Source organism: Dromaius novaehollandiae, chromosome 1, assembly GCF_036370855.1.
Source record: "Dromaius novaehollandiae isolate bDroNov1 chromosome 1, bDroNov1.hap1, whole genome shotgun sequence".
In the NCBI taxonomy this organism is placed as follows: domain Eukaryota; kingdom Metazoa; phylum Chordata; class Aves; order Casuariiformes; family Dromaiidae; genus Dromaius; species Dromaius novaehollandiae.
Window position 1 is genome coordinate 64,530,484 of NC_088098.1, and position 26,587 is coordinate 64,557,070.

The 26,587-nt window shown below is 39.1% G+C and overlaps 1 protein-coding gene across 7 annotated transcripts in view; it reads left to right on the forward strand.

Moving 5' to 3' along the window:
- Nucleotides 1-64: 64 nt before the first annotated feature.
- Nucleotides 65-26,587, forward strand: part of ERC1 (ELKS/RAB6-interacting/CAST family member 1) — a 309,324-nt gene continuing 282,801 nt past the window's right edge. For 6 of the 7 annotated variants that reach the window (XM_064515015.1, XM_064515024.1, XM_064515029.1 and 3 more), the window contains exons 1-2: nucleotides 351-486; nucleotides 10,851-11,684. In XM_064515015.1, the coding sequence (XP_064371085.1) occupies nucleotides 11,016-11,684 (669 nt within the window). In that variant the 5' untranslated portion in view covers nucleotides 351-486; nucleotides 10,851-11,015. Of the gene's footprint in view, nucleotides 298-350; nucleotides 487-10,850; nucleotides 11,685-26,587 lie in introns of those variants that run through there. The other variant, XM_026117004.2, reaches the window with a different exon arrangement.

Genomic DNA, 26,587 nt, shown 5'->3' on the forward strand with positions numbered 1-26,587 from the left:
GCGGAGGGGTGCCCGAGGCAGCCCGGCCAGTGAGCGAGCGCCGTGGGCGGGGCGCCGCGCGGCCGTCAGGGGGGCGGGGCCACGGGGCGTCGCGCTGTGGCGGCGGCGGCGGCGGCAGGGGCGGGACGAGGCTTGGGCGTCTCGCGCCGGGCGCGCGGGCGGGAGCTGAGGAGCGCGAGCGGGGGAGGCGGAGGCGGAGGCGGAGCAGCGGGCTGGGCGCCGACCTCGGCTGGGCGCCACCGCCCCGCTCCCGCCGTCGCCCGGCCGCGCGCGCCCTCCCCGCGCGCTGACACGCAGGTGAGGGCCGGGCCGGGGCCCCGCTGGGTGCGGGGGGGGAGGGGCGAGGGGGGGTAACGTCTTTTACCGGCCGCTGGAGGGAGCCAGGGCTGGGGCGTGGCCTGCGGGAGCCGGTAGCTGCGGGCAGCCGCCGGACTGGGCAGGCGCTGCGGTGGGGCCTGTCGGCGGGGGGAGCTGCCGGCCGCTCAGGTGGGTCTGGGGGCTGCTGCCCCGAGGGCTGCGGCGGCGGAGAGCAGGGGGCAGCCGCGGGAGGCGGCCCGGGGGTGAGAGGCCTCGCCCGTGCCGGGCCCCGCGCACGCTGTCACCGCCGGAGTGGGGGGCTGGGTTGGGGCCCCCCCGCTGCCCCGGCGGGGCGGCCGCATGGCCCCGGGCGCCGTGTTCGCCGGCCCACGTCCTGCCGGGCGCTGCCTGCGGCGGGGGTGTCTCGGGGCTGGCCGTTGTTGTGCCGGTGGGCGCCTTGCCCGGCGCGGGAGCAGGTCCCTCGTTCTCTTCCCCGTCTCGTGCCTTCCTGCGTCCGCCCCGTTTATTTAGCCTGTCCTTGGGAAGCATATGCTTTTGTTGTCTCTGTCGCATCATCTAAGGTAGTGATGGCCAGTGTCTTTCTACCTAGGCTTTGCTGTTTTTCCTTTTTTTTTTTTCCCTCCTGTGAATGCCAAATAGTTGTGTTGTATTTATTTTATTGAATTCACTACAAAGTAAGTGTCAGCTAACATAATGCTTTGTTCCTGCGTCTGCAGCCATCCTGAAGCATGGGTCAGGGACTGCTGTCCTTCCATGTCTGTTTCATTTGTATAGTGTGAACTCTAAATTCTTGTTATGAGAACATACAAATTATTTTACTTGGAAGTTAGAAGCTCATGTTATGGTTCATGCCAATAGGGTAAGAAATGGTTTAAGTGAAACCCCAGTGGAAATGAGAGAAATTCAGGGATAGGAAGCAAAGGTGTGAGAACATCCATGGCAGTGGAAAAAGAAGTGCAGAAGCTAACAGAATAAAATCGAAGGGGCAGAAGTAGAATTGGTCCTAAAAACCAATGTATGTTTGATGGTTTATCCACACTTATTTTGGGAGCATTTGACTTCTGTCAGGTGGTTGTAGCTAAGTAATATGTCATTTTAAATCCAGCAGGTTGTAACCAAAAGAAAGTTGTCTAGTTTGACTGCAGATTTGTGATTCTTAAACAATGGCCAGTTACGCTAGGATGTCTGAAGCAGTAATCTCCACCAGCTGCTTGCCCTCCTTTTCTCCTAAAGGTTACTGCATCTGTAGCAGCAAATGGCTGAACATGCATCTCCTTCTAAGCTACTGCAATTTGCAGTCTAATATATTAACATGAAGTTTATTTTGATTTGTCTTAGTGAAAATTGCAACAGTTTTAGATGCATGCCCCAATTCAGGGTCATGTATGAGTCAGCACCTTTACAGCCATATCAAGCAAGATTAATAGAAAAAAAATTGCCCCCTTGCCCACACTAGTATAAGCAGGCTTGGTAGTACAGTAGTTGAATTTTATCAGTGGGGGAATATCCAGAATAAATGACTAATTAACAAAGGTGAGACAGCTGTATTGAGTGTATTTTAGTTTTAGAAACATGGTTCAGAACTTCAGTATAGAGTAGTAGTTCTCTGAATAGTTGGGTTTATGACTTTGCTATGTATTCCAGAAATCTGGAACTGTCTGACTCCATCAAGCTGCAAGTGGAGTTGCAACTAGAAAAAGTTTGGGAGCTAGTGGGTAAAACATCAGTTTATCATAATACTTGGTACAATTTAGACTTTCTCCATGCTATCCAGGAAAATAATTTAGCTCTTACCAGATCAGTATAAGGGTGTTAGCAGTTTTTCTTCAGTTTGGGTTTCGACTATCTGGGCTTTATTAAAGCATCATATTTTTCATAAGTGTTGGCATTGTTTCTTTGATCCTGTCATAAGCTCTTATTAGATTCTGTCCATAACTTCTCATGTCTAACATCTGGTTAATGGTTTGAGTGACGCGTGCACACACATGCACAAAAAAGCCAGCAAAAAAAAACCCACCCAGGTTTGGTATTTTTATGGCCAGCACCTTTTTATTGAATTGCAATTCTTGATCATGAGAGAAACCTACTTCTGGCTGAATCTGCCACATTCTCAGTTCCTGGTAGCAGTTATCTGTGGTGCTATATGGAGAGAATGTTTCACCATGCTATTGCAACCAGCTCATCAGTTCCTTGCTGTTATTGCTTATTTTGTATGCTAGGATACTCTCCTGCTGTTCCTGCCCTGTGCCTGACCCTCCATCCCCCCATTTTATCACTCTTTAGCATTGTGTTTCTTTGTGATCCCACTGCTCTAGTGGGAAGTTGTTGGTCATATGTCACCTCTGGAAAGAGACAATCAGCCGTGCATGTGGGCACAAGATATCTGCTGGCTGTGTAATCTAAAAACTGAAAATGGGGCTTTAAACTTTTTAGCATTAGAATGACAGAAAATTCATGTCTACAAGTCTTTAATCTTCTAGGTGATTAGAAGGGCAAGGGTTATTTTAGTTGGAGCTTATTCACTAGTAAGTTCATGTGTGTGTTCTGACTTCTGTGGCTCTTTGTGTTTTGCTATTATTTAAAATGAAAGAAAGATAAATGTCAAATCTTCTAATTTGGCTGTTGTTTACTTAAATTTAGAGATTTACAGTCAGCTCCAATTCACTGCACAGCACAAGTCCTGGTTTGCCTACCCATGTCAGTGTTAAGGACTTACGACTGGAGGGACCGTGTGGGTCACTGGGTCCAATCCTGGCAACCCAAGCAAGAATCTGGAATTGAGAAAGGTGTATGATATATCTGCACCACGTGCCAATCACCCTAGAGCAATTTTAATGCTGACAGTGAGAGACTTAAAAGCTATAGGACAGAACAGGTGCTTGAACAATATCCAAGGCTTCTGTCAAATCTGGGAAGCCTTTAAATGCAACTTCCAGGTATTCTTAAAAAGTGTGCCCCGCTCTCCTGAGCAGGACAGAAAAATTTCCAAAGGTACACAGCAGCTTGACAAAGGGAAAGATGTTGCTCTAGCACCTAAATTTAGTGGCCAGGGTAACCCTTAGTAAGTTGTGAACAGAGCCACCTTAGACTGACCAATGAGACATGTTAAGGCCTTTAGAAGCAACTCTGGCACCTTCCTTGTGTTCTGCCTCTAGTTGAGGCCAACCTCCAGAGCTCAACAACAACAAAAAAATCCTTGTAAGCAAGTGGTGCATAGTGAGGAGTATACATATGTGTAAACAAAGATTTAGCTATAATGCATACACTTTTATAATAATGACTGTCTCTTTGTGGCGCTTTTTTGGGGGGAGGGAAGAAGGTGTAAAGGATTGAAGCGGTGGAGAAAGCATACTCTTTGTTGATAACAATGTCTACAGGAACTGTAAGAAACAAAAACTAATGTCAGTGGAAAATGCATCTTCAAAGAAGCCCCTACAGAGTAGAGCACCTTCTGCCTTTTTATTTGTGTACTCATTGTGGAGTAAGTAGATCTGGTGAAAGGAAACACATACTTGAGGGTGACTGAAATTAACTAGGAAGCCAATAGATAGTTCTGGTTCCTGCTTCAAGACTCATGGGTGGTGTGTTCCGACTGTACTGTTTTCTAGGAATAGAAGAATGGGAAGCAGAGCTGTGTTTAAAAAAAAAAAAAAAAAAAAAAAAAAACCACCACACAGATGCAGATAATCAGGATGTTTCCATGTTCTGTGGTGACTTATAAAGTTCAGGCATGCCATTTATGCTAACCTTTCAACTTTCTAAAGTACATAACAGGACTGCCACTTTGGGTTTAGAAAAAACACACAAAAAAAACCCCAAACCCCACTTCTTTGTCAAATGGCTGTTGGGTTTTTCCTCAAAGTGTTAGGGTCAGAGTTTATGGATTCCTGCCTTTAACAAAACGTGGTTCTCAGTGTGTTAAAGTCACCTAAAGATTCTCAGTGACTTTTGAGAGATTTTTCTGGGAAGACTTCTCTGTGTATATATGGCGGGAGGGGGAGAGAAATGTATCAAATCACAGCTCTCATGGTTCTGAGACAGAACAAGAGCACTGTTACTTTCAGTGAACTTGGCAGATGTTCAAGTAGGGGAACTTATTTAAAAAAGAAAAAAAACTTTGAAAAGGATTGGACACAAGCACACGTTGGTGCTTTGGCATCAATTCTTGCACCATGTATCTAGGAATGAGAATCAATCATAGTATGAGCAGTTACTATTTTTGTCTTTTTTCCATCTTAATTTTGTTCACCCATTTAGCTCTCTTGCTGTCAAGGCTGTGAGGATAAGAATATTTTGATATGGATAAACAGCCTGAATTCCATGGATTCGGTGCCTTGTGTTCAGCATCGGTTGGCTTGTAGGCATTCTGTCCTTTTTTTGTGTTGTAGTCACTAATTTAACAAGAAAAGTAGTGAGCTTTTTTTTTACCTTCTAAACCAAGTCAAATGCAAAATCTATAATATAGTACTAAGATTCTGTACATTCTTTATATAAAGTAAGGTAGCAACTCCAGCTTTTGTAGTTTGTGGTGTGCACCAGAAAGTAACAGCAATTCACAACTTCTGTCTTCATTTTGGTTCATGCACCTCTAAGTTGTTGTGAATCTTGTCTGTTCTCTCATCATACCCATACCCTGCCACTCAAACAGTGAGTATCTGGCATGTTTTTACTGGAATGTAACCTTTTCTCTTTCAGAATCTCTCTCTCTCTCTCTCTCACTCCCTCCCCTTCAGTTCTGGAGTCTGGGTCCCTTTTTATAACATAGTAGTTATCATTCTTGATTAACCATTACAGTATGCAATATGAAAGATTACTACCTCTGTTAATGAAGTTCAATGTGTCTGCTATGCTATATTGTCCAATTAAGATAGCTCTTGTAAAGGCTGACTCTTTTGTTGCTGTTATAGAACTGAAATTCAAAGCTTTCCTTGTACAAACAGGGGTCAGTGCTACAAGAAAGTTCAGTGTCCTGGAAACTGAGTGTATGACTTCCATTATGCTGATAGGAGACACCAGAAGAGTTATTGCGCTGTAAGATGTACTTTCCTGCCTAGTTTATGATCAAGCTGCTTGATTCCTGACCATAAGGCACTGGCAGCATTGCAAAGTTCACTCTGTAAATCTGGTATTTTGGCTTATGTCAGTCATGAACAGAAACTGCAGAAAAGAAATGAGGAGAAAATGTTACTTGGTGAAGGTTGCCAAGGTTATTCTTAAATTCTTTTACAAATGTAAAATGTTGTTACAATTGTAAAATGTTTTTACAAATGTAAACAGAGACTTGCCTATGCTCCTGCAGTGTGTTTCTCTGTATTTGGTTTGCGTGCTAACCTATATGTAACTGTTGTGGTTCTACTATTCCCCCTAGAGTGAGGGGAGTATGGGAGGCTTCCTATGTTTATAAAAAAAAAGAGCTGTTCTCCAGAGGTTAACAAAACGTCGTGTTAATGACACTTAGTTTTCTGTCAGGCATAGCCAGGAGTGTTTGCTCTCCGAGCTGCTGGTTCACATAAAATACTGGAAATCAGGATTGAGCATGACAGTGTTGATAAACATATCTCATTTTGTTGGATTCTTTGCCTTGAAATTCATGTTAATCTGATCCTCTCGGAGCTTCTTAAACTCGTAGCGTGCTGGAAAGAGCTAACTTAATTGAAACCCACTGAATCCTTGGAGAAGACTAGTAAAGCTGAGTTGAAGGAATGGTTTTTTGTGTCCCCCCCACTTTTCTTTCCCTCATGCTTCAAGAGGGAATGGTATTCCTACCCTCTGTCACTTCTTAACTGTCTTACAAATAAATCTGCGTGGATTTGTTCAGATTGCATTTGACTATGGTTTCAGCATGGCAGCTTCCAAGGCATCTGTTAGCAGCTTTCATGCTGCTTTGAATAAACATTTTTATTGATGTATTGATGATTCTGGATATTGCTGTACTTCTTGGAATAGTACCTGCTCTGCTCTGTTGAAGGAAACTGAATTCTCCATTGCTATTCACTGACTGTGACAAGACTATTACGGGACAGATTTGTTGTAGTTGCCTCAAATTGCTCCGTAGTACATTTAAACATTGTGAAACTATAAGCATGTTCTCACAATTCATGATGTTCATCTTTGAGTATTTTTAGACAGTTACCTGTGATTTTTTTGAATATGTTTTTCTTGCCTGTCACTTTCAGTCTATTGGAAAGATATATTGATGTGTATCTCATCACTTCCCTATAGAAAATATGGTCATATCTGTTCCTATTTAAAACCTCTGTTTACAATATTGTGTAACTCATCTTTTTTTTTTATGCTTCTGATAGCCTTTATTTCTTTCAAGCTTTTCCAGAATCTCTGAGACAGCATTTTCAACTAAAACTAAAGCACACTTATCGCATATGTCTATCCTTGCAAAGCTGTTATGCCAACTTGTAGATATCTACATGAAATCTTTACCTTGGCTGAGGTTAATTTTTTGGGATGGTTTTTATTTGGCTTGCATACATGATGCTCTTTGGAAGTTTCTGTTGACTTAGATGCCCATAACCTGTCACTGTCTAAATCCCTCAGGTGTGAAAGTGTGTAGGCTATCTTGAGGAGAAAATTATTTAGCACTAGCTTGAGTGGCTTGGTTTTTCATATGCTTTCAGTTTATAGTCTATTAATCTTAGGTTAAGAGTTCCTGTATTGATGGAAAGGACCAAAGGTTTTTGACTGCCTTCCTTTGTGAGCACTTCTGTAGGGTTCAGTACATTCATGTCACAGTTGGACACTGTTCCTATGTGGTTAAGACCATCCTGTAAGATTAAGCGGTTACTTATCTGGGAATAAATTTAGAGTTGTGGGGGAAGCAGCAGGAGAAATATTGCTGCATTTTTGGAGTCACAAAAGGTAAGAGACCACACTTCTGAGATTCCTGGTAAGATACTAGTGTGGACCACATTACTGAAAGTCTTAAACAGTTTTGGCTTTATTGCCATCTGAAATAAATCTTCCATGTAACACTGCTTGGATTTCTGTAGGAAACTAGAGCTCGCTGCTCTTCCTGATTGATTGGTATTGTGACTGAGGAGAGGCGTTTCTGTCACTTCCTCGACTTTTTTGTTTCCAGGATGAGGGATGTTTTTCCTAGTGTGAATTGTCTTAATATCTACTTCTGCTTATGGTTTCCTAATAACAATAAAGTGAAATGGCTGATAAATATTAGTAGGGGGTGGAAAAAAACCAAAACAAAAGATCGAAGCTGATTTATCTTCTAACAGACTATTCCCCGCCCTGACCGATGGCAAATCTCTGTGCCAGTAAAAACACTGAAACAGGCTGCATGGGTAGAAAGGTATATTTAGTTAATATGTGGAAAGGTGTCTTCACAACTGTAAAGTCTAAAAACTGTGTAATGGAAGTTCTCATTTCTAAGCCCCCAAGAAAAATACTGAGGTTTTTGGTCTTCCAGTCTCCAAAGACAGGTGGCTTTGTTTGTTTTTAAGCTACTAGTGATTTTGTGGAAAGTGAGTGCAACGTAAAGCATGGAATTTATGTTAGAGTACTTAGCTTTCCCTGAGTTTTGCATGGGCCCAGTCTTGGAATCCTTTCTGTAACTCTGTGTTTTAACTAGACAGCTAGTTCTAGCAGCTGGTATCTATAGTTTGAATTACTTGATTTTTCTGTAGGAGTGGAAGGAATGGTGCCTACCTGCAAAACAAAAATTAGAATTGAATTAGTTTATAACTGTTACTTTCACTTAAGGTGGAGGAAAATTAATCTGATTTTATGGTGTATTAGCACATTGCTACTGTACAGCAGATTGTGTGGTACCAGCTGCTTTCAGCTGTGTGGGAAGTTACGTTTCTGTCAAGGACATTAATCACTTTCACTCTTTGAAAAGCTATTAATAGGTTGACAAAATGCTAGCTAAAGCAAACAGAAAGCAATTTCATGAGTTTAAGTTAAATATTTCCTTTTGGGGTAATTGACTCATTAGAAATGATCAAAAATCTTTTCTGTGCTTCTTACATGTTGTTTGGCACTTATATCAGAAGTATCAGCTAGTAAGAGTAACATACTTTTAGCAATGTTTAAAATGTTTTCTGGTGTTTTGGAGAAAGTGCTTTCATTAAAATGTACAGAATAAAACTTATCTAGTCTGTCAGTTTGAGTGAAACTTATTTATAGCTGTTAAGAGAATGAGTGTTCACAAGGATTTAATGTGGTAAGTTTCTAGTAAATAAATTAAATGCTTTGATTTGGATTAATTTTCCTGAGAATTCCTGTGAATACAAACTCTCAGTTGAATGTATGGTACATACTGTTTAAGAAATCATATGTAGCTTGATTTGAGTGCTCAGCTGCTGTCACAGCAGCATTGTTAGCACTTTGATATCTCAAACAGATTAATCTGAAATAACTCTTCTATTTGGAAAGAGTGTTTTTCTTCCAGATCTGGGGTATAGTGTCTTGATAATTGAAGTCAGCCCAGCAAAACACTGTAGATTTTGTTATAGAGGTTATTTCTGTACTGGCTTGCATGAGGATATGCAGGTGAAGTAAAAGAAACTTCCTGTCTCTAACTTGTCTTTTAGGGAAAGGATTCTGTAGATGGTGTTTTGGTAGCAAACTTCAATTATTAATGCAACTGGCTATCTTCTCCTCCCCCACCTGTTTTTCTTTACATAAACGTTTAAAATACTTCGTTGTAATATCATTGCCAGACTGAGTAGACTAGCTATCATTGTCATTTAAAAAAGAAGGGGGGGGGGGAAGGGCATTTGAACTTTTTGAGCACTGATTACAAAACACAGTATCAACTTCTACAAGCTGTGTAAAATTACTCATGCTTTTGCATCTTCTATGAAATAGTGTATAAATGACAAACTACTGTTTTACTCTGATACTCTGGTTTTGTTTTCTCTTTAAAACGTAAAAAATATTTCTTGTATTTTTTTTTTATTCTTATATTATCTATTTTTTCTGAGAGGGAAAACTTTGCATCTCTTCATTAGGCTGTTCCCTTCCCCCCCCCCCCCCCCGACTCTTCCAGTATTTTTTGAAATACCATTTTTGGTCTAACACTCCCCCCTGCACCCCTCCCCCCCCACCAGTTCTACAACTTCTTTTGCAAATGTACTCCTCTTTAAATCTAATTTTTCATCTGTTTGCCTAGCTACTGTCTCACAGACATGCCCTCATTCATTGGCTTGGAAAACTTGGATGATTCCTGATATCTGGAAATAGGTTGGACAAAAACTGCTACAAAAGGAGAGGAGTTGGGCTATATATAATGATGCTCTTTGGACACTATTTGGTGTTCTTACATCAAGCTGGGGGAGGTCAGACCAAGAATAGTTTGTGTGGTTCTAGTTTTCATTTCAATTGAGCCCAACAGTGGCTTGAAATAGTTCACACCAGAATGAGAACTGTGTAGTGGGAATAGTCCTTCAGTGCAGTGTTTCAGCCACAAGAGTGGATTTAATCCCTGCTTCTTGCTCCTCTGTTAGATCTTGAGTACTAACTGTAGTCTCAGCACAGTTCCCCTGTGCTAAAGAGGTCCCTGCTAGCAGCTGCAGAACAGCTTGTTGTTACAGTGCAGAAATATAAGGAGTTCTGTTGCATGTGCTGCCAGAGCTGTACAGGTGATAAGGAGAAAGTGGAGGGAAGGAGGGACTGCAGTACGTTGTTGCTCTGCTGGTAGAGGTGCCTCTTTTTGAAGATGTCCCTGCTGTTGGAATGATAGGGTTAATGGAATTAATCTGAGGTCATAAATAAAAGTGTATTTTTGATAGATCTTTGTTCGGGTTGAACAAAGACCTCAAAGTCATGTTTGAGACTTAATTCCATTTCAAGAGAAAAAAGAGACTGAAACCAGTTTTCAGCCCAGGTATAATTCTCTTTTTCTGGTTAGCCTCATTGGTTTAGTTGTGTGTTTTTTGTTCTTTCACAGGGTTATATCTGTAGCTGCTTAAGCCTTTGCAGTCAGTAACAATTTTGTGATTCTTGTCAGTTTCACTTCTAAGTTTTGAGTGGGGGTGACAGCAACGTAAAGTGACTTGCGGAGGACTATCAGAATTGTTTCACTAAATACTATGTTCACATTTGACAGATTTTTCACAGTGTCAGGGTTTAGAAACTTAGGGGCCTACAGAAGCTAGCAGTACTTAAAGGAAAAATTACTACTGAGTAGGCTTTCAATTTTGATTGTCTCTCTTACTCAGAAAAGTAGCAGGTAAAAGATAAGGGCTTGTTAGAAGTAGGAAAAAAAATTAGACTGCTTTTGTAGAATTCAATTCATGACTAACAAAATTCTGACTTAAAATTGATGGATCCTTTGGGGGGGGTTATCTCTTTACTGTGATAATATAGTAACAGAAAAACAAGAATAAAATCCCTTTCTGAGTTCAAATATTAGAATGTAAATAATGGATCCCCTTTTTCAAGAGAGGGAATTGAAAGCATGCTGAAGAAATGTAACGGTAGTGGAACGTAATTTATGCTAATGTGGGACAACATATTTTGTGATAAACTAGGTATTTAATATGTTGCTTTTGTTAATACAGATATGGTCCTGAACATCATGAGCATGTGACTTCAAAAATGGACAACTGGATCTATTACAAGTTGTGATTGGCCTTAAGCTGACTTACAACTGTTGAAGAACTTCACAGGACTTCTCTCATTCCTGTTTTACGCCTATCTAATTGCCTCACAGCACCAGCTTAATCATGTATGGAAGTGCTCGGTCAGTTGGTAAGGTTGAGCCAAGCAACCAGAGTCCAGGGCGTTCACCACGGTTGCCACGATCACCACGCTTGGGCCATCGTCGAACCAATAGCACAGGGGGCAGTTCTGGAAGTAGTACTGGGGGTGGCAGTGGGAAAACCCTTTCTATGGAAAATATTCAGTCTTTAAATGCTGCCTATGCTACATCTGGCCCTATGTACCTAAGTGACCATGAGAACGTGGGTGCAGACACCCCCAAAAGCACCATGACCTTGGGCCGATCTGGGGGGCGGCTGCCTTATGGTGTCAGGATGACTGCAATGGGTAGCAGCCCTAACATTGCCAGTAGTGGAGTTGCCAGCGATACTATTGCATTTGGAGAGCACCACCTTCCTCCAGTGAGTATGGCATCCACTGTGCCTCACTCGCTGCGCCAGGCCAGGGATAACACAATAATGGATCTGCAGACGCAACTCAAAGAAGTATTACGGGAAAATGATCTGCTTCGCAAGGATGTGGAGGTGAAAGAAAGCAAGCTGAGTTCTTCTATGAACAGTATCAAGACCTTCTGGAGCCCTGAGCTAAAAAAGGAGAGAGCCCTGAGGAAAGATGAAGCTTCAAAAATCACTGTTTGGAAGGAACAATATAGAGTTTTGCAAGAAGAAAACCAGGTTTGTCATCTATTGTCACAATTGTGTTAGTGTGTTCATGCATGCAATAGCATGATTAAATGAATTTAACAAACTTGCACCTCACACTTGCAGACAAAATATATTGGTGCTTTTCCCACATAACTGGTATGAATGAGATGTGTTTTCAACTAGCAAGTCTCTCTTTAGATGTTTACTGTCAGAATTACAAGCCCCCTCTGACGGTTCACTTCTCCTGTTGTACTCTTATATGTCATTTACTTCTGGTCTAGAATTGATACTAACCATTGTATTTCCTTTTGGAAATATTTTACCCTGTTCATTATTAAAATTTCTGTAGCATTAACCACTTAAAGCATTTTCTGAGCTGCAGAATGTACCAGCTGCTGACCCGAAACACAACTGAATTGTTGATGAATGTTGACAGATTGCCAGCAAAACAAAGTTTGCGTTGCGCTGGTGTCATTTTAGAGCTCTAGTTAAAACCTCCAGATCTGGGGGTTTTCACAAACAGTTATAAATGTGGCTACACTTGAGTAACACTGTTTAATACCTGCTTATCTATTCTTTTGTCACTAGCTCTGCACATCTTGTTATACGACTATCATGAAACACCTTACAGTTGTTTGTGGTGATCTGGCTAGTTGGAGAACAGGCAGGAGAACAAGAATCTTGGGCATCTTGCTCTTTTATCTTGTCCCTCTTGAAAGCATCCCCAGATTAAAATGAAATAGAGAGGTTGGTTAAAACTGAGTTGTTTTTGTAGTCAGCACTTGTCATTAAGAGCTTTTTTAGTTTTCCCGTCTAGACCTCCTTTCTAGCAAATTCTGAAGTAACAACTCATCTTTCATTTAGTACCTTCCTGTTTAGTTTTTGGCTAGATGTGAGTTAGGAAGCTCTCTGTTTTCTCATGTAGGAAATCCCACCTTTCATGTGGAAGATGGGCCTAGTGTCTAATTCCTGACATCTCCCTAAAATTAAGTCGGCTTTCACCATGGTAAAATTAATTTCCCCCTTGGATTTTAAAGATATCCAATAAAGTTTAATGAAATGGTTTCCATAATTCAGGTGTGATTGTGTTCTTGAAGCTCTGTTGGTGTACTTGCTGTTTTAGGCAGTGGGTTTTTTTGGTTTTGCTTTGGAAGATGGAGAGGAGAGGGAAAGCACTGGAGGAAAAAGTAGTGGTAGTACTTAATATGTTATACTCTACTTTCAGGTGACCTATAATTTAAATAGTAGATTCATTTTGATTACTGACAATTTGTTACACTGAAGCTGTCTGTTCTACTTCTTTAAGAACTTAGATGCAGCAAACAAGTTGCTTCTCCTGAGTTAGTATGAGATAACTTAATGAACTTGTCATGCTGTTTCATAGCCATATTCTTGCTTTCTGGTAGTGTGACAACATGAGATTTGTTAACATGTGCAGCATTCTAGTAGTTGTTGTAGTATGTCTTGCTGGAATGAAGAAAAAAAAAAAAGTGAAAAGTCATTTTCATTATACTGGTACTGTACCTGAATGAAACATTAAATACCATCCACTCTTGAAATTCTCTGGTGTTGTATGTATTTCAGTTGCAGCTAAGTATTTTAATTCCTAAATTCTTTTCTGGTTTTGAAAGTTGCATTTTCATACTGAGGAAAATGCCTTTGGAAGGTGACAACACTTTTAACACATCAGTTTTGATATTTGAGGCTGCTGTGGAAATCCTGCAAGAAAAGTATAGTGAGTGTATCGCTTGGAATGGAATGCAGGGTTACTGAATATGTATAAATTGGAGAACACTGGTTCCTCTTTCCCAGTGTTTTTCCTATCTTTCCTTTATTCCCTAATTAAACATTTACAGATATTTCCAGGCCGCTGTTCTCTAGGCAATCATTACAATTCCACCAGTGTGGTAGTAATTATATAACTTTGGTCCAAAAAAAGAAGGGTGCAATTTAAAAGTAAAAGGGTATTATTGCAATGAGCTGTAAAAATGGAGAATGCTAATTAATAGATTATAGTTAGCTAACAGTGTGTCCTAATTAAACTCTGAATTCATTATGTAGTCTATAGCCTTCTGGAGTTGGTCACTTCAGCCTTTATAAGAAAGATCAGTTTAATAGGATTTACTGTAATTAAACAGACTTCTCTCTTTAGACACCGAACAAGGGATTTCTGTCATCTGTGGGGGAACCAGAACAATCTGTTCATTACCCCCTATAAAACTAGCTTAATTTATTCCTGCTACGTTATCTTTCAGCATACTTTGAGGAGCTGGTGTTTTAGATCTCAGCACCAGTGTTTCAGCACATCACTTTTAATAAAGCCTTCTAGCATGGGCAGGACTTGTGATTTGTACAGAGTTTAGCTAAGGACAAATGCAGTGGTAAAAATTGTCTCAACTCACAGAGCCAAGATGCTGGCTGACTCATGCCATTCTCTGATAGTCATCTCAGTCTCCTTGCTGTGATCCTGGCTCATTATTCCTCTGAGCGCACTTGATTGTCCCTGGTTAAATTTTTATTACTGTTCTTGTCACCTTTGAATGATTGAGTTACCCTTTTGTTTTGGAAGATGTTAAAAATACTTAAAAACATGACATCTGGTTGATTATCACCTCATAGTATCACCTCTAGTCTCTCATAGACGCACTGATGTCTTTGGGATTTGAGTTTTTTGTTTCTGAGAACTTATTTGCAAATCATGATTTTCTCGCATTTCAGATTTTCGTGTTTTTCTCTTGAGTTTTTAGGTTCAGTAAAGATCAGAGAACAACTTTTGAAAAACCTAATAGGGATATTGGAGATCATCACCTGTCCTCATGCAGTTGCATGCATTTTTTTCCTTCTAAGGCAATAAGAAGCAGGGATGGGATATCTTGCATAGCACAGAGTGTAGTGCAGATGTATCTGTATAGGTCTCAGTTGGGTCCAGAATGTTTAGGCCTTGCTTAGCTGTATTGGTTTGCAGCCAGTTTAGTTGTGAGTGCAGCACAGCTGTATTCATGGGATACTCATCTGAGCAAATATTCTAGCTCTGGAGTGTAGCATATGCTGAGCTTTATTTTTACCCTTTCTTATTGATCTTGAAGAGCTAGAAAATGCCTTTCTTCTGGTAAATTGGGGATATCATTGCCATCTCTTTTTGAAGTGCTTAAAACTTAACATAGAAAGTATTCCTGTAATTAAAGTAAGTTCTTGGGGAAAAAATATGATGGTTTTCAATGCAGTTTGGGTTAGTTAACCAATTATGCTTTGTTAGAAGCCAAAGGGAGAGTGCTAGTGATTTCTCCAAAGTTAACAAAGCCATGAGTATCTGAGGAGGAACTGGTGGAGCCAATAAACAGGAGTTTGTTTTTGGCATAGTATCGCTCTCCACAGCGTGCTTTAGGAACTGTATTTCTCTTCAGTTGAAAAACTCACTTTGAGTGTGGTTTAAAGTTTGCCTTGAAATCCCTTCATCACAAGCCAGAAAAGGGAAGGAAAGGCAGTGAGTATTTTTGGTACTTTGGTACAAGTTATTTCTCTTAAAAAATCATAGACCATGATGGACTGTGGAATTTGAGAGCAAGGTACTCCTCTCAGTTGCTTATACCAAGGTGTTTGTCTCTTAGTATAACTAGGTGTTGAATTTGCTTTATACTAACATCCTACACCGAAGTTTGGCTTCCCATGCTGACTGATCTGTGTTAAGATCAGAATTATGTTTCTGCTAAAATAATGTGGTGCCACTGAAAATATATTCTTACTTTGATGCCTCTGTGGTTAGAGGCCTTGGATGTCTGCATAAGAGTGTTTAACCAAGAAAATGTTTCTGGAAGGAGTTTCACCTTACTGGGGCAAGCTCTTGCGGATCATTGTCCCTTACTTTGTCATGGAAAAGTGTGGCTGGTATACTCCAGCAGGGTTCCTCTTCAGACTTTTCTTGCATCCCCCACCATCTGAAAGAGGCTCTCCTTCACAGTAGTCTGGAATGAGCATCTCCCTTTTTGAAAATATAGTTGTCTCTTTAAATGTGTTTGCTGCTATTATGAGACTGGCTGAACTTCTAATGAGTATACTTTTCTTCTGAAAACCAAATAATTCTCATTCCTCCACTGACTTTATTTTTTAACTATATTAAAATAACATTTTGATTTGTTTGCCCTAGTACAGTATCATCAAAATACTGATTCCATTCTTGAGTTGGTTGTCAATTGATAGAAAGCTAGACTTTCTCCCATTATGGATATTTGATTGTGCAATATGCAGTTGCGTAGTCATTACCTAAAGGCACTGTAGGTATCCTCCAGCACCACACTTAAATAACTTGTCGATGGCAGATGTTTGTTAGCTCTCTAGAATGTTGCCAACTTTAAGGTGCTTTCCCTTTATTTCCCCAGGTCATGCATGAAATTGTAACTTAACTCTCTTTTAGAGTAACTTGAAGTTATGTCCTCAAGAGAGCTTAGTATCTGAGGTGTTGTCAAGGTGCAGCACTGTCTAGTGACTTCAAAAAATTGTCGTGTAATGGGTCAAGAGTTGGGCTTTCTGTGTTCTGCCCCTTTGCATTCCTAAAAGGAAAGAAAACTACAAGTTTTGTGCCTGTTTCCCAATGCTCCCCCCCCCCCCCCATTTTCCTAGGGAGGAGGAGCGAATACCTTGAGTTGCTTTGAACTGTTGGATAGGCTAAGCAGCTGGTCTCTGCTTGGCCTGTTAAACATATGAGGGGAATACTACCAACTTCACCCCTTTTATAGAAAGCTGCTTGGGTAAATGGTACTGTTGAACTTCTTAGTAGCTTAACTATACTTTTGTTGTTAAGCTGTGGGAGGAGTGTTCTTGTCCTCTAAATACCGGGTCCCCTTTGTAATAGACTCTGTTCCTCCACTCAGCTCCAAAATTCTTGGGCTGCTATGTATTGAGACTGTTCAGACATTGCTCCCCTACCCAGAGTTGCACTGATATTTCCCCCTCCTCCCCAACCATTTAGTATGCATATTCCTGAAGAGTCTTTTCTATATTACTGTGTTTCTCTAGACGCTGTACTGTCTCTCTTGACATTATCTTAATTTGGATATTAGAGTTCTTAATTTGTTATCTTAAATGTCTTTATTGTACAAGAAAGAAATATGTAACTTGAAACTTTGTAAGGCTCAGGTTTGGAACAGGTCAAACTTCCTAAATATATTATAGCTTTCTAATGTCAAATCTGGTGTTCTCATGGGTCTTTCTTGCAGTATGTGGTATTGATTTTAAGTAGAAAGGAGAGAAGCACTTGCAATGGAACTGCCAGTCCATGGAAAAAGAGCTGAAGTGAAATTGGTAATGCACACAAGCCAGTTCTTTTTGGCCTTGCAGGCATACACAAGGGAAAATTGAGCCTATTTTTTGTTGTAATGTGGTGATACTAAGAAGCCTTGTAGACTTCAAGATGCTGCAGTAGAGACTAGCTTAAGTAGTTCACAATCTCTAAGTTGTTGTTGAAAGTGATTTTTTCCCCCCCCCCCCCCCCCAGCAAACTGGCTATATAAGATACTGTTAAGTCTGTATAACTCTTGAGGCATTAGTGAAAAAAGAACCTTTTGGTTTTAGGATGAATACAAACATATGTTTTGAGATAAGGGCTAAAAAGTAGAAAAGTTGAGGTGACACTTTTGTACTCTTAAAGTGGTTAATGTATTGAATAAATTACCAAGGCTATTAATGCCAACTATCTGAACTAGTAATTGAAGAAAAATATTGTGAAATACCACTTAAACCTCAGCTGGCAGGAGGGGGAAGAGGAGGAGCAGCTTGATAGTGTTCTATTTTTCTCCAAATACCATGGAATACCATGATGTGTTCTGATATAAAACTTTTCTGAATTCATTTGGTGTATCCTTGTGTTTAGTGAACACAAGAAAATATCAATGTTTTGGATAATAGTAGTTCATGGTGATTTGAGCTCCTCAATAGTAATCAGCTTACAGTGGCTTGTCAGCAGGTAAGCATAACTATTTGGGATTATGTTATTTTTCCTACAGGGATAATGCTTTGTTATCCTTTGGTATCATCTTCAGCATGATCTGTCAGAGAAAGTGAAAGATGACGGCATTCTACCAAACACAGTGTCATAATTGTTTCTTAACCTTTTCTTTTATTTTCAGTACAAAAGATGACTCTAGTCCTTCCAAGAAGATCCCAGTATATGCCTCCAAATACTTTGTAAGAATACACTTATGTAGATCTTTTTGGTTATGAAACTAAGTTTTGCTGAAATGATTTTTCTTTTCAAGGTATATTAATTGTTACCTTGAGAGAAAAAAGCTACAATTATGACTTTGTGTTTAGTAGAATGCTGCTGTTTTTCACTTTCTGTCAGATTATATTTACTTGCTGTCCTTCTGTGTTGAAACCACTTGTTATATCTAAGTGACTTGCAGTAATACCTTAGACTAAAACAGAAAGTGTTTTTGGTTATATAAACAGCCTTGGGAAGCAGGTAGCAGAGATGATTTTTTTTTTAACTCCATTCTAACTTAACAGATCATAGTAATTCACCAAAAAACCACCATGATTTAGGCTTTTTTAACTGTTGAAAAGCTTTGTAGCTTGGTTGTGCCCGATGTACAGTCACCTTTGTTTCCAAAGAATACTTAAATAGTCTGTTTTCATTCATTTATCCTGAGACAATTATTGTATCTTTTCTCTTTTATAACTTTAGAATAAACACCAAAAAATGATCTGACTGGGAGACGTTGGGGCATACCAACATGCATCATTTTGCGATTGCAGAGTTGATGTTTACATTCAAACCATAAATAAAAAACATCGTTGGAAAGCCTCATTAATAACATCTAGATCAATATTTGAAGTGTTTTTATGATGGTTTGAATTTCTGTCTATTAACCTTATTAAGAAAGCCTTCTTATGGATTCACTCTAGAAAGAGACTGGATTTAGAAACAAAAACATAAAAACAGTCACATTATAGTATACATGCTGATTGGAACAAGCCTAATCGTAGAGCCAAAATGTTGGCACAGAACACCTATTAAGAGTGCTTTCAATTATCGTTGCATAAGACACCTGAGGACTTAAGCTTACAGCAATGTGTAGGAATAAATACCATTCAACTTTGCTGCTTCAGTTTAATTTTAGTAACTTTGTTTCTAAACTGACATACTAAGTAATATATAGTCATCAGTAAACCTAATATTTTGATGGCTCTTCATCCTGTTGAAAATGTGTATTCATCTATACACAAGTTTTTTTTTAATTTGGTTTGAATTTACATGTTATGACTTTTTGCTGTTTTTATTTAAATGTCTTAAATGTCTGTTTATAATCCTTGTTCAGTTTCTAATTGTTGGAATTTCAGGTTTTGCATCTCTCTTCTACAAGAAGGTTTTTCCTCTTGTTTTTACTGAAGAGTTCCTCAAGACTGGAGAGCAACAAACTAAAACGTGTTCTTTGTAATTGAATGTTTCGTTCTGCATGCGTGACAGATGGAATGAAACCACTTCATGGTATAGCTATGAGTGCTTGGACTAGCACAGACCAAGTGGTAGTGTAGCAACAGGGGTGAGCTTGTGGAGGTGAAAGAATGGATTGGCTTCTTATGAAGGTGCTGCTTTACAGTAATTTAAGGTATATAAGAAATCATGGCCTAAGTAAATGGCAGCAGTCTGCATAACGCAAATTCAGTGTATCTGAGTTTTCTTCAGTTTCATTGACTTCTGCAGCAGTCAACATAGCATTATGTCTTTGTAGGGAAAACTTCAAACTTTTATTTCTGATTTCTTACAAATTTGATAAGGGATCTTATTCCCTGCAGTCAGTTTCTAAGGTGTTTCTCTTGCATCTCATTTCTGGGCTATTTAGTGGCTGGTGCTCTTGTAGGTTTTAGGAAGAGAACTAGGCCACGAAAAGCTGGAAGCAAAAGACTTTTCTCAGTGTTTCATTGGGAAGCTTGTCTGGCTATGTGGGTAGTGTTCTACCCATGTGGATTTTTTTGTCTTGCATTCTGACCCAAGTTGGGCTCTACTTTTTCAGTTCAGTTTCTGCAAAATCTCTGCAGTACTGAAGCTGGCCAGGCAACAGAGTAGCTAGGATTGAAAGAACTGTCTGGAGGTGCAGCTCTTTTGTCTTTTTGTTTTTTGGGGCGGGCTGGAAGAGTGCACGCAGTATTTGGTAATCTGGTGTGTCATTGCATTGATATGGGCACAAGTACAATAAGTGTACCGAGTTTCTAAGCATGCCATTGTGTTTAACAATGAGACTTGTACAGAAACACAAAAATGAATTTGTTTGCTCATATAGTTATTTTGCAACTCTGAATTATTTGGGGTTTAGTCAGGAACATTTCCTGCAACTTCTGAATTGTCTTCTAGAGTCTTTTCCTGATACTGACTGGTCCCACAGTTGAACTAGTTCTCAATACCAGAGAATTCTCCCATCCTCCCAATCTAAGCCAGTGTGTTCATAAGGTTTTCTTCAAGTTTGCTCTGTAAATCAGCATGTACATCCTCCTATCTACAGTAGGCTGCTTTTCCTTTTCCTTGGATAGGGACCGCTGATCCAAAATCCCATTGAAGCAGACGGAGGAAAATGAACTAGTCCTTGCTGCTCTATGCTGCTTGCAGTTCCTGCATGGATTGCTTTTAAGACCTAATGACTGTAGTTACTATTTTGCTAAATACTGTAAGTTAACAAGGGTGAGCAATTGTACAGCGGTATTAAGATTTTTCCAGAATTTGACTCAAAAGAAATTTAAAGGCAATATATAGTTTACACGCAGTCTCAGGCAGTTCATTGGCAACAGAAAAGAGCAGATCATGGGAGTGATGCTATGTCTAGTCCCATACATAACACAGTGAGATGTATTTCCTTTTGAGGAAGGGAGAGAGGGACTAAAGTCAGCTGTGCAATTAAAAGATGTTTTTCAGTGCTCTGCAAATACAGCAGAGAGGTGGTGAACATATTCTACTACATTTTCAAGTGCTTTGTTAATATCCATTGCTGTACGATATCAGCATTGTTCTGAGGTTCTGCAGTGGATTCCTAACTAATAGCTTAATTATTGGCTTGGGTTGTACTTCACCTAAAAATGCATATATGACGTTCCTAATGGTGATTTTGGCTTGCCTGACAAGAAGCTTCAGTATTTCTTTGCTGACTGACAGAAGCACATCTGTGCTGACAATGACAAAGGTTTTAGGTTGAGAGTTAGTGCTATTAGGTGAAAGTGTTAATCCCAGAAGAATCCTAGAAAAGGGAAATAGGCTCAAAGGAAAAGAAGTGGTCTTACAATAAAGGCTTAAAAAAATTAGACTGTTAGGAAATGCTGTGTCCTGCACAGACTGGCAGAGTTTCAGGAAGTAACTTTGGCTTATCTCCCTGTTTTGGATAAATGTGGAGAATTAGATTTGTTTAATGAATAATAGCACAGTGTCTACTAGGTTGAGCACAGTTGCACACCAATATCTAAGCATTTTTTGGTTATGCTGGTTAGTGTTTCTGATGAGGAAGGAGAGAAGAATCTTCAGAGCATAGAAGTAAACTCTAGATAATTCTTTGATCTGACCAAATATGGGAGTCTGTGTTTTACATTAGCACAACAAATAACAAAATATGCTTATCTGAAATCTTCTGCGTGTGTGAAAATTCATAGATGTAGTTGCTTCTGGAGACTAACAGTTTATTTGGAGGACAATTTTTAAGGCATTCTCCTTCAGCAAGTATCTAGCAGGTCAGATTCAGTCTGACGATTGTGAGCCTGTTAATGTGTAACCATTTTAATAGATCTGCAAGCCTAGTTACTCAAAGGAGAGACCTTTCTAAGGAAGCATAGGTTTATTTTCATATTGGAAAGTAAATACACTGTGCTATATATGCAGTCAACAGCATTTTTTACAGGTTAAGAAAAACTAAACACCTTAGCCATCCGCTGTGCAAAGAGCATTTGGACTTGTTTTACTTGTTCTGATCACTTCACTGTGTTTGGAAGATTCCCAAAAATTGAATTATCTTTAATATTGTATTTGGGGCAAGAGGAGAGGAAGTCATGTTATAATTCACCTTGCAATAAAGTTAATTGATTCCAACTTCTGTAAATATTGAATCTATTTTGGTTTGAATTGGCAGATCTTTTTGACAGTAAGGAGAGTTTTAACAAATATTCTTTGGCAATGATTCATGAGAAGCTGTGTGCAAATGCTGGACCAAACAGTTGAAGTGAACATGGGCACTACAGTGCGTGACTGCATTATGATCTGTAACACCTGAGTTCCCAGCTTTTTGAAGTTTTGTACCACGCTAACAGGATCCTGCTAGTAGTTCCACTGTTAACACTAAGCCATAATAAATGGAAATAGTATGCTTTCTAATTATTTTTATGAAACCTGTCTGACTTTTTTGAGCTGTATTGTTTTTAAATCATCCAAATGTGTTTAACTTAAAATCAGACTTTGTGCTTAACAGAAAACAGTTGAACTAATTTGGTTGTCTTGCTGCCATCACTTTCACTCTCCCCCATCCTCCTAGAAATAAGATTCAAAATCCAGTAATTGCTATTTAAGGAAGGTTCCAGGTTAGCATTTCTGTCAGGGGAAGAGTTTTTGCGAAGGCTGGGAATGCGTTCAAGACTAGCCTTTTAAAACTGTGCACGCTGTGGTTTTTTGTTTTTTTGTTTTTTTGTTTTTTTTTCAAAGCAGAATCAATTTAGCGTCCACTCATTCAGAAATGATCAGTCTCCTTTTCAGTTAGCTGAATCAGCTCAAATCTGTATGTCTTTAAGACATCTGAGATCTGTCTTTTTTCTTTTTTTTTAAACTGTGTGAGAATTGTCATTAATTCATACTTAGCATCACTACTTTGTTAATTAACTGGTTATAGTGTTTCATGTCAGACTCTTTTAATCTGAAACATTGCAAACCTGTGGAAGAAAGCATTAATTCATTTTCTTTTACAGTTAACATGGCTGTTAATGTTTCCTCGTGAACTGCTGTATGCTAGACCATCTTTGAAGGGTGATTTTAAAAAAGTAGATCTGTACTTTATATGTTGTGCCTGTTAGCAAATAATCTGGTGAAGTAAGAACTGATTATAGATAGATAAAGGGGTCACAGCACCAATTACTTCTACAGGAGACCCCTTCATCAACCATCTGGGAGGCTTACTCTTGACTAGTTATATTCCAGTCTGTTGGACTTTTGAAACATTCCCCCTGTACTTGTGGTTTTATGCTGTGAAACAAACCAACCTATGGTAAGTGGGACCTCTCTGAGGCCCTTTCAAAACAGTGCCACTGCTCCAAAATAAGTCTGCTGCAGACGTAGTCACATTTGCACAACTACTAATGTTTGAGACTCTGAAGGGACTTAAATACTGATAAATTAAACATTTCAACACTCTAGGAGGTATGTGTTACTTTCCTGTCAATAAAAGCATCTTGTAAAATGTTTTCAAACCATTAAATTGGGTAAGAGGTAACATAATCTATTGAAAATCATGCAGTTGACATGAAATCTTGAACAATTTTTTGTCCTTTGTGTTAACCATTAAAAAGCAAAATCACCTCCTCCTATATAAGGTAACTTGATGCTTTAAATGCTGTGAGCTCTTCAAAGCTCATGTATTTAGGAGAGCACTGTAGTGCCCTTAGTATAGTGTTGAATCAAGCCCATATTTCATTTTTGCCACCTTTTCTTGAAGGATGTGGAACTTCATTTGTTAATGTAATGTAATACACATCAACTTCACCAGTTGATGTGTATTATATCTGCTTGAGTGGTTCAGTCATGGTTAATCTTGTTAATTGTATGTGAATGAAGGTACTAATTTCTAATAGTATACTAATAACAATCAAGATAGGTCAATACTCAATACAGGCTTCTGTGCAACTGAAAGGATAAGATTTTGCTCCTGAACACTTTAATTTTCTGGACTTCAAATTTGATCAGCCAGTGAGTATTTCATGAACAGCAGGCTTCATTACCAAAATACAGAAGTGACATTTATTCCATGAAAATGGGTTATTTAAACTGAGTATTTTTATATTTTTCCACTGCTCTTTCATTTCAAGAGGAAATATACTATTCTTTTCTTTACTGACTTTTTTGGAAATTCCTACCTAATATACAATATTTCTGCCTCTAATATTCTGTTCAGTTAGGATTTTTTGTTCTTTCAAGTTATAAAATCCCTGTTTACTATTTTTGTTTCTAATGGTTATATATAATATATTATTTCTAATGGTTCTAATGGTTATATATAATACCAACAATGCAAAGCAGTGAATAACTTACAAAACTGTTCACCAGTTGTGATCAGAGTGATCAGAGACCTGGTAAAAAGCCTACCTTGAGTTTGTGTGCAAATCTACTGCCCAGTAAGAAAATGACTTCCATAGAGTAACTAGTAAGATATTTCATAACTAAAAAGGCAGAACATGATTCCTTGATTTTGGTGGCTTATGGTCTTTATTAATCCTAAAGTAACTAGTTGAGGTTCTTCCAGGTATAGCTGACACTTCATCCCTTGTACACTGAGTGATAAGCTTGAAGATACAGATAATTAGCAACACTATTAGTACTTCATCAAGTAATAAAATTGATATTGCTGTTGTAAATTATCAGTTTCCAGAAGGAGATGTTCTGAATTAACTTCTCAGTTTTCAGAACTCTTGTCTACTTCATCAGTTTTCTTCAGTGTTAAAAGGTGATATTAAAAAGTACAACATTAAATCAAGAGAATAGAAAACCTATATAAAACATTAAGTATAAGGTATAAGAGATTTTATGAAGTAGATGATTGGTAATTATTAACAGCATGGTCATATACTGTGCTTGAGTTGATAGTTAAGAACTGCTGCCTTTTCATCCAAAAGTCTTTTATATATTGATTTGTGAACTTTCTGTCTGGTTTCTTGTTCCTTTAATCTAGTTCCTTTCTTTTCTCCTATCAGAGTTGATCATCTTTGGGCTAGCTGTAAGGAGTTAAGTAGCACAATCATTCTTGTGTCACTTTTGATGTTCGAATCATTTAAATTGCACAAGCTCAGTTTTGTGCGACAGGTTACACCTTAAGGTGCATACATGTATATTTCCAAGCTACTAACTGAAATGCCCAAAAGAGACAAGAAGGGCCCAGTTTTTTAATGGAATTTTTATAAAGCCTTATGTTCACACCACAATTTATCTTGACTTCATGGTTGCAAATAATTTTCTCTCTTTTCCAACGGTCAACAGTCATGTGAAGAACGGAAGAGTGTGAACATCATTGTAAAAATGAATGGGAATGCTTAACCATACCTGGCAAGAACTATCTGAAAAGAGAATATAGCTGTTGTCTTAAACATATTTTTCCATTAATCTCAGTTTTCTGCTCATTCTTGATACATCTTTAATTTCTGCAGCAAAATTCCAGATCCTGTGTACCGTATCAGTAATTCCTATCATTATGACTTTTCCCCCCAATTAGTACCATTCAGTCTCTGCACCAAAGAATGCAGAGTTGCTGTGGTAATGATATGAATACATATTCAACACGTGGAGAGCTCAGCAGAATCCAGTCACCCAAATCCTAGGAAGTCCTGAACTTTGCATGTATTTTTAATGTGGTTCTTGGATGTAACTGATTTTTAAAAATGCTGTAGTTCCACTATTGTTAATCTTCAGTGACTTGGCATTACTGTCCCCTTCCTTTCTGCTGGTACTAGTTCTATACAGCTCTAGGTGAACTGACTCTCAGAGAACTGATCTGGTTAAAGAGTAACTTGGCAAAAAGGTTAATTTTCACCTCAGTCCATTTAAAAAATAGTGCTAGGGGAAATAAGATTAAAAAATAAAACTGTAAAAATGTTTTACAGCAACAATACCGTGTTTTGTAATGAACTCTAAAATGAATAAAGCTTGCTTATGCTGACACTAATGAATCATTTATTTCCTGCTCAGAATGGCTATTTCTAGAACATAGTCTGGACAGAAAAAGTAGAACATGATTGAATTTTCCTTTTAATATTACAAATTGACTAAAAAAAAATAGGTTTTGGTTTCTGAAAATTCCCATGCTTAAGTATGAAGGAAACAAATGAAGGCTTTTCTCAATTCCTAATTGTGGAACTATGGGACTTCTTGAAGAACTTCTAGTGTGTAGCGTAGACTAGTGTTGATCCCCTGAACAGATTACTCAATTTCTTCAGCCTTCCCACTTGGCTTCCTCCATTCTCTTACAGTATGCAAATACAGAGATAACACATCTGAACAAAATGTTGCAGCTTTCTGTGTTATGCCAAGAAGATAGCCCAGGCCTGCCTCTATGCTCAGAGGCAAGGTTCAAGGAGGAGGGGAACTACCAGCAGAGAATGTGGATCGAGTCAGGCTTTACTTGGAAAAAACTCAAACCGTACAAGCCTGTGAGACTAAACAAGATGGATCTGAGGGTGCTATGAGAGTTGAGTGATGCCATTGCAAGGCTTTTTCTTTTATCATTTTAAAAGATTGTGGAGATTGAGGAGGGGTCTCCAACAGCAGAATTACAGACTCATCATCCTCACTTCAGCCCCTGGAAATATTGTGGGGAGAGTCCTGTTGGAACACATTTCTGCACACATGAACAAGAGTGTGGTTGGAAACAGTCAGCTTGGGTTTACCAAGGGTAAATGAGTGAAGCATTTATGCTGAGGTCATGTCTGACCAAACTCATTGCCTTCTATGATAAAATGACTGGATTTGTGGATGAGGGAGGAGCAGTGGATGTTATTTACACTGACTTAGCAAGGCTTTTATCACTGTATTTTGTAATATTCTTGTATCGAAGTTAGGATGTTATGGTCTGGATGGGTGAACAACCAGATGGATAAAAAGCTGGTTGGACAATTGAGCTCTGACGGTAGTGATTAATGGGCCAAACTCTACCATGTTGCTGGTAAAAGTGGAGTCCTGTTTAACAAATTTATCAAGGATCTGGAAGGAGGTG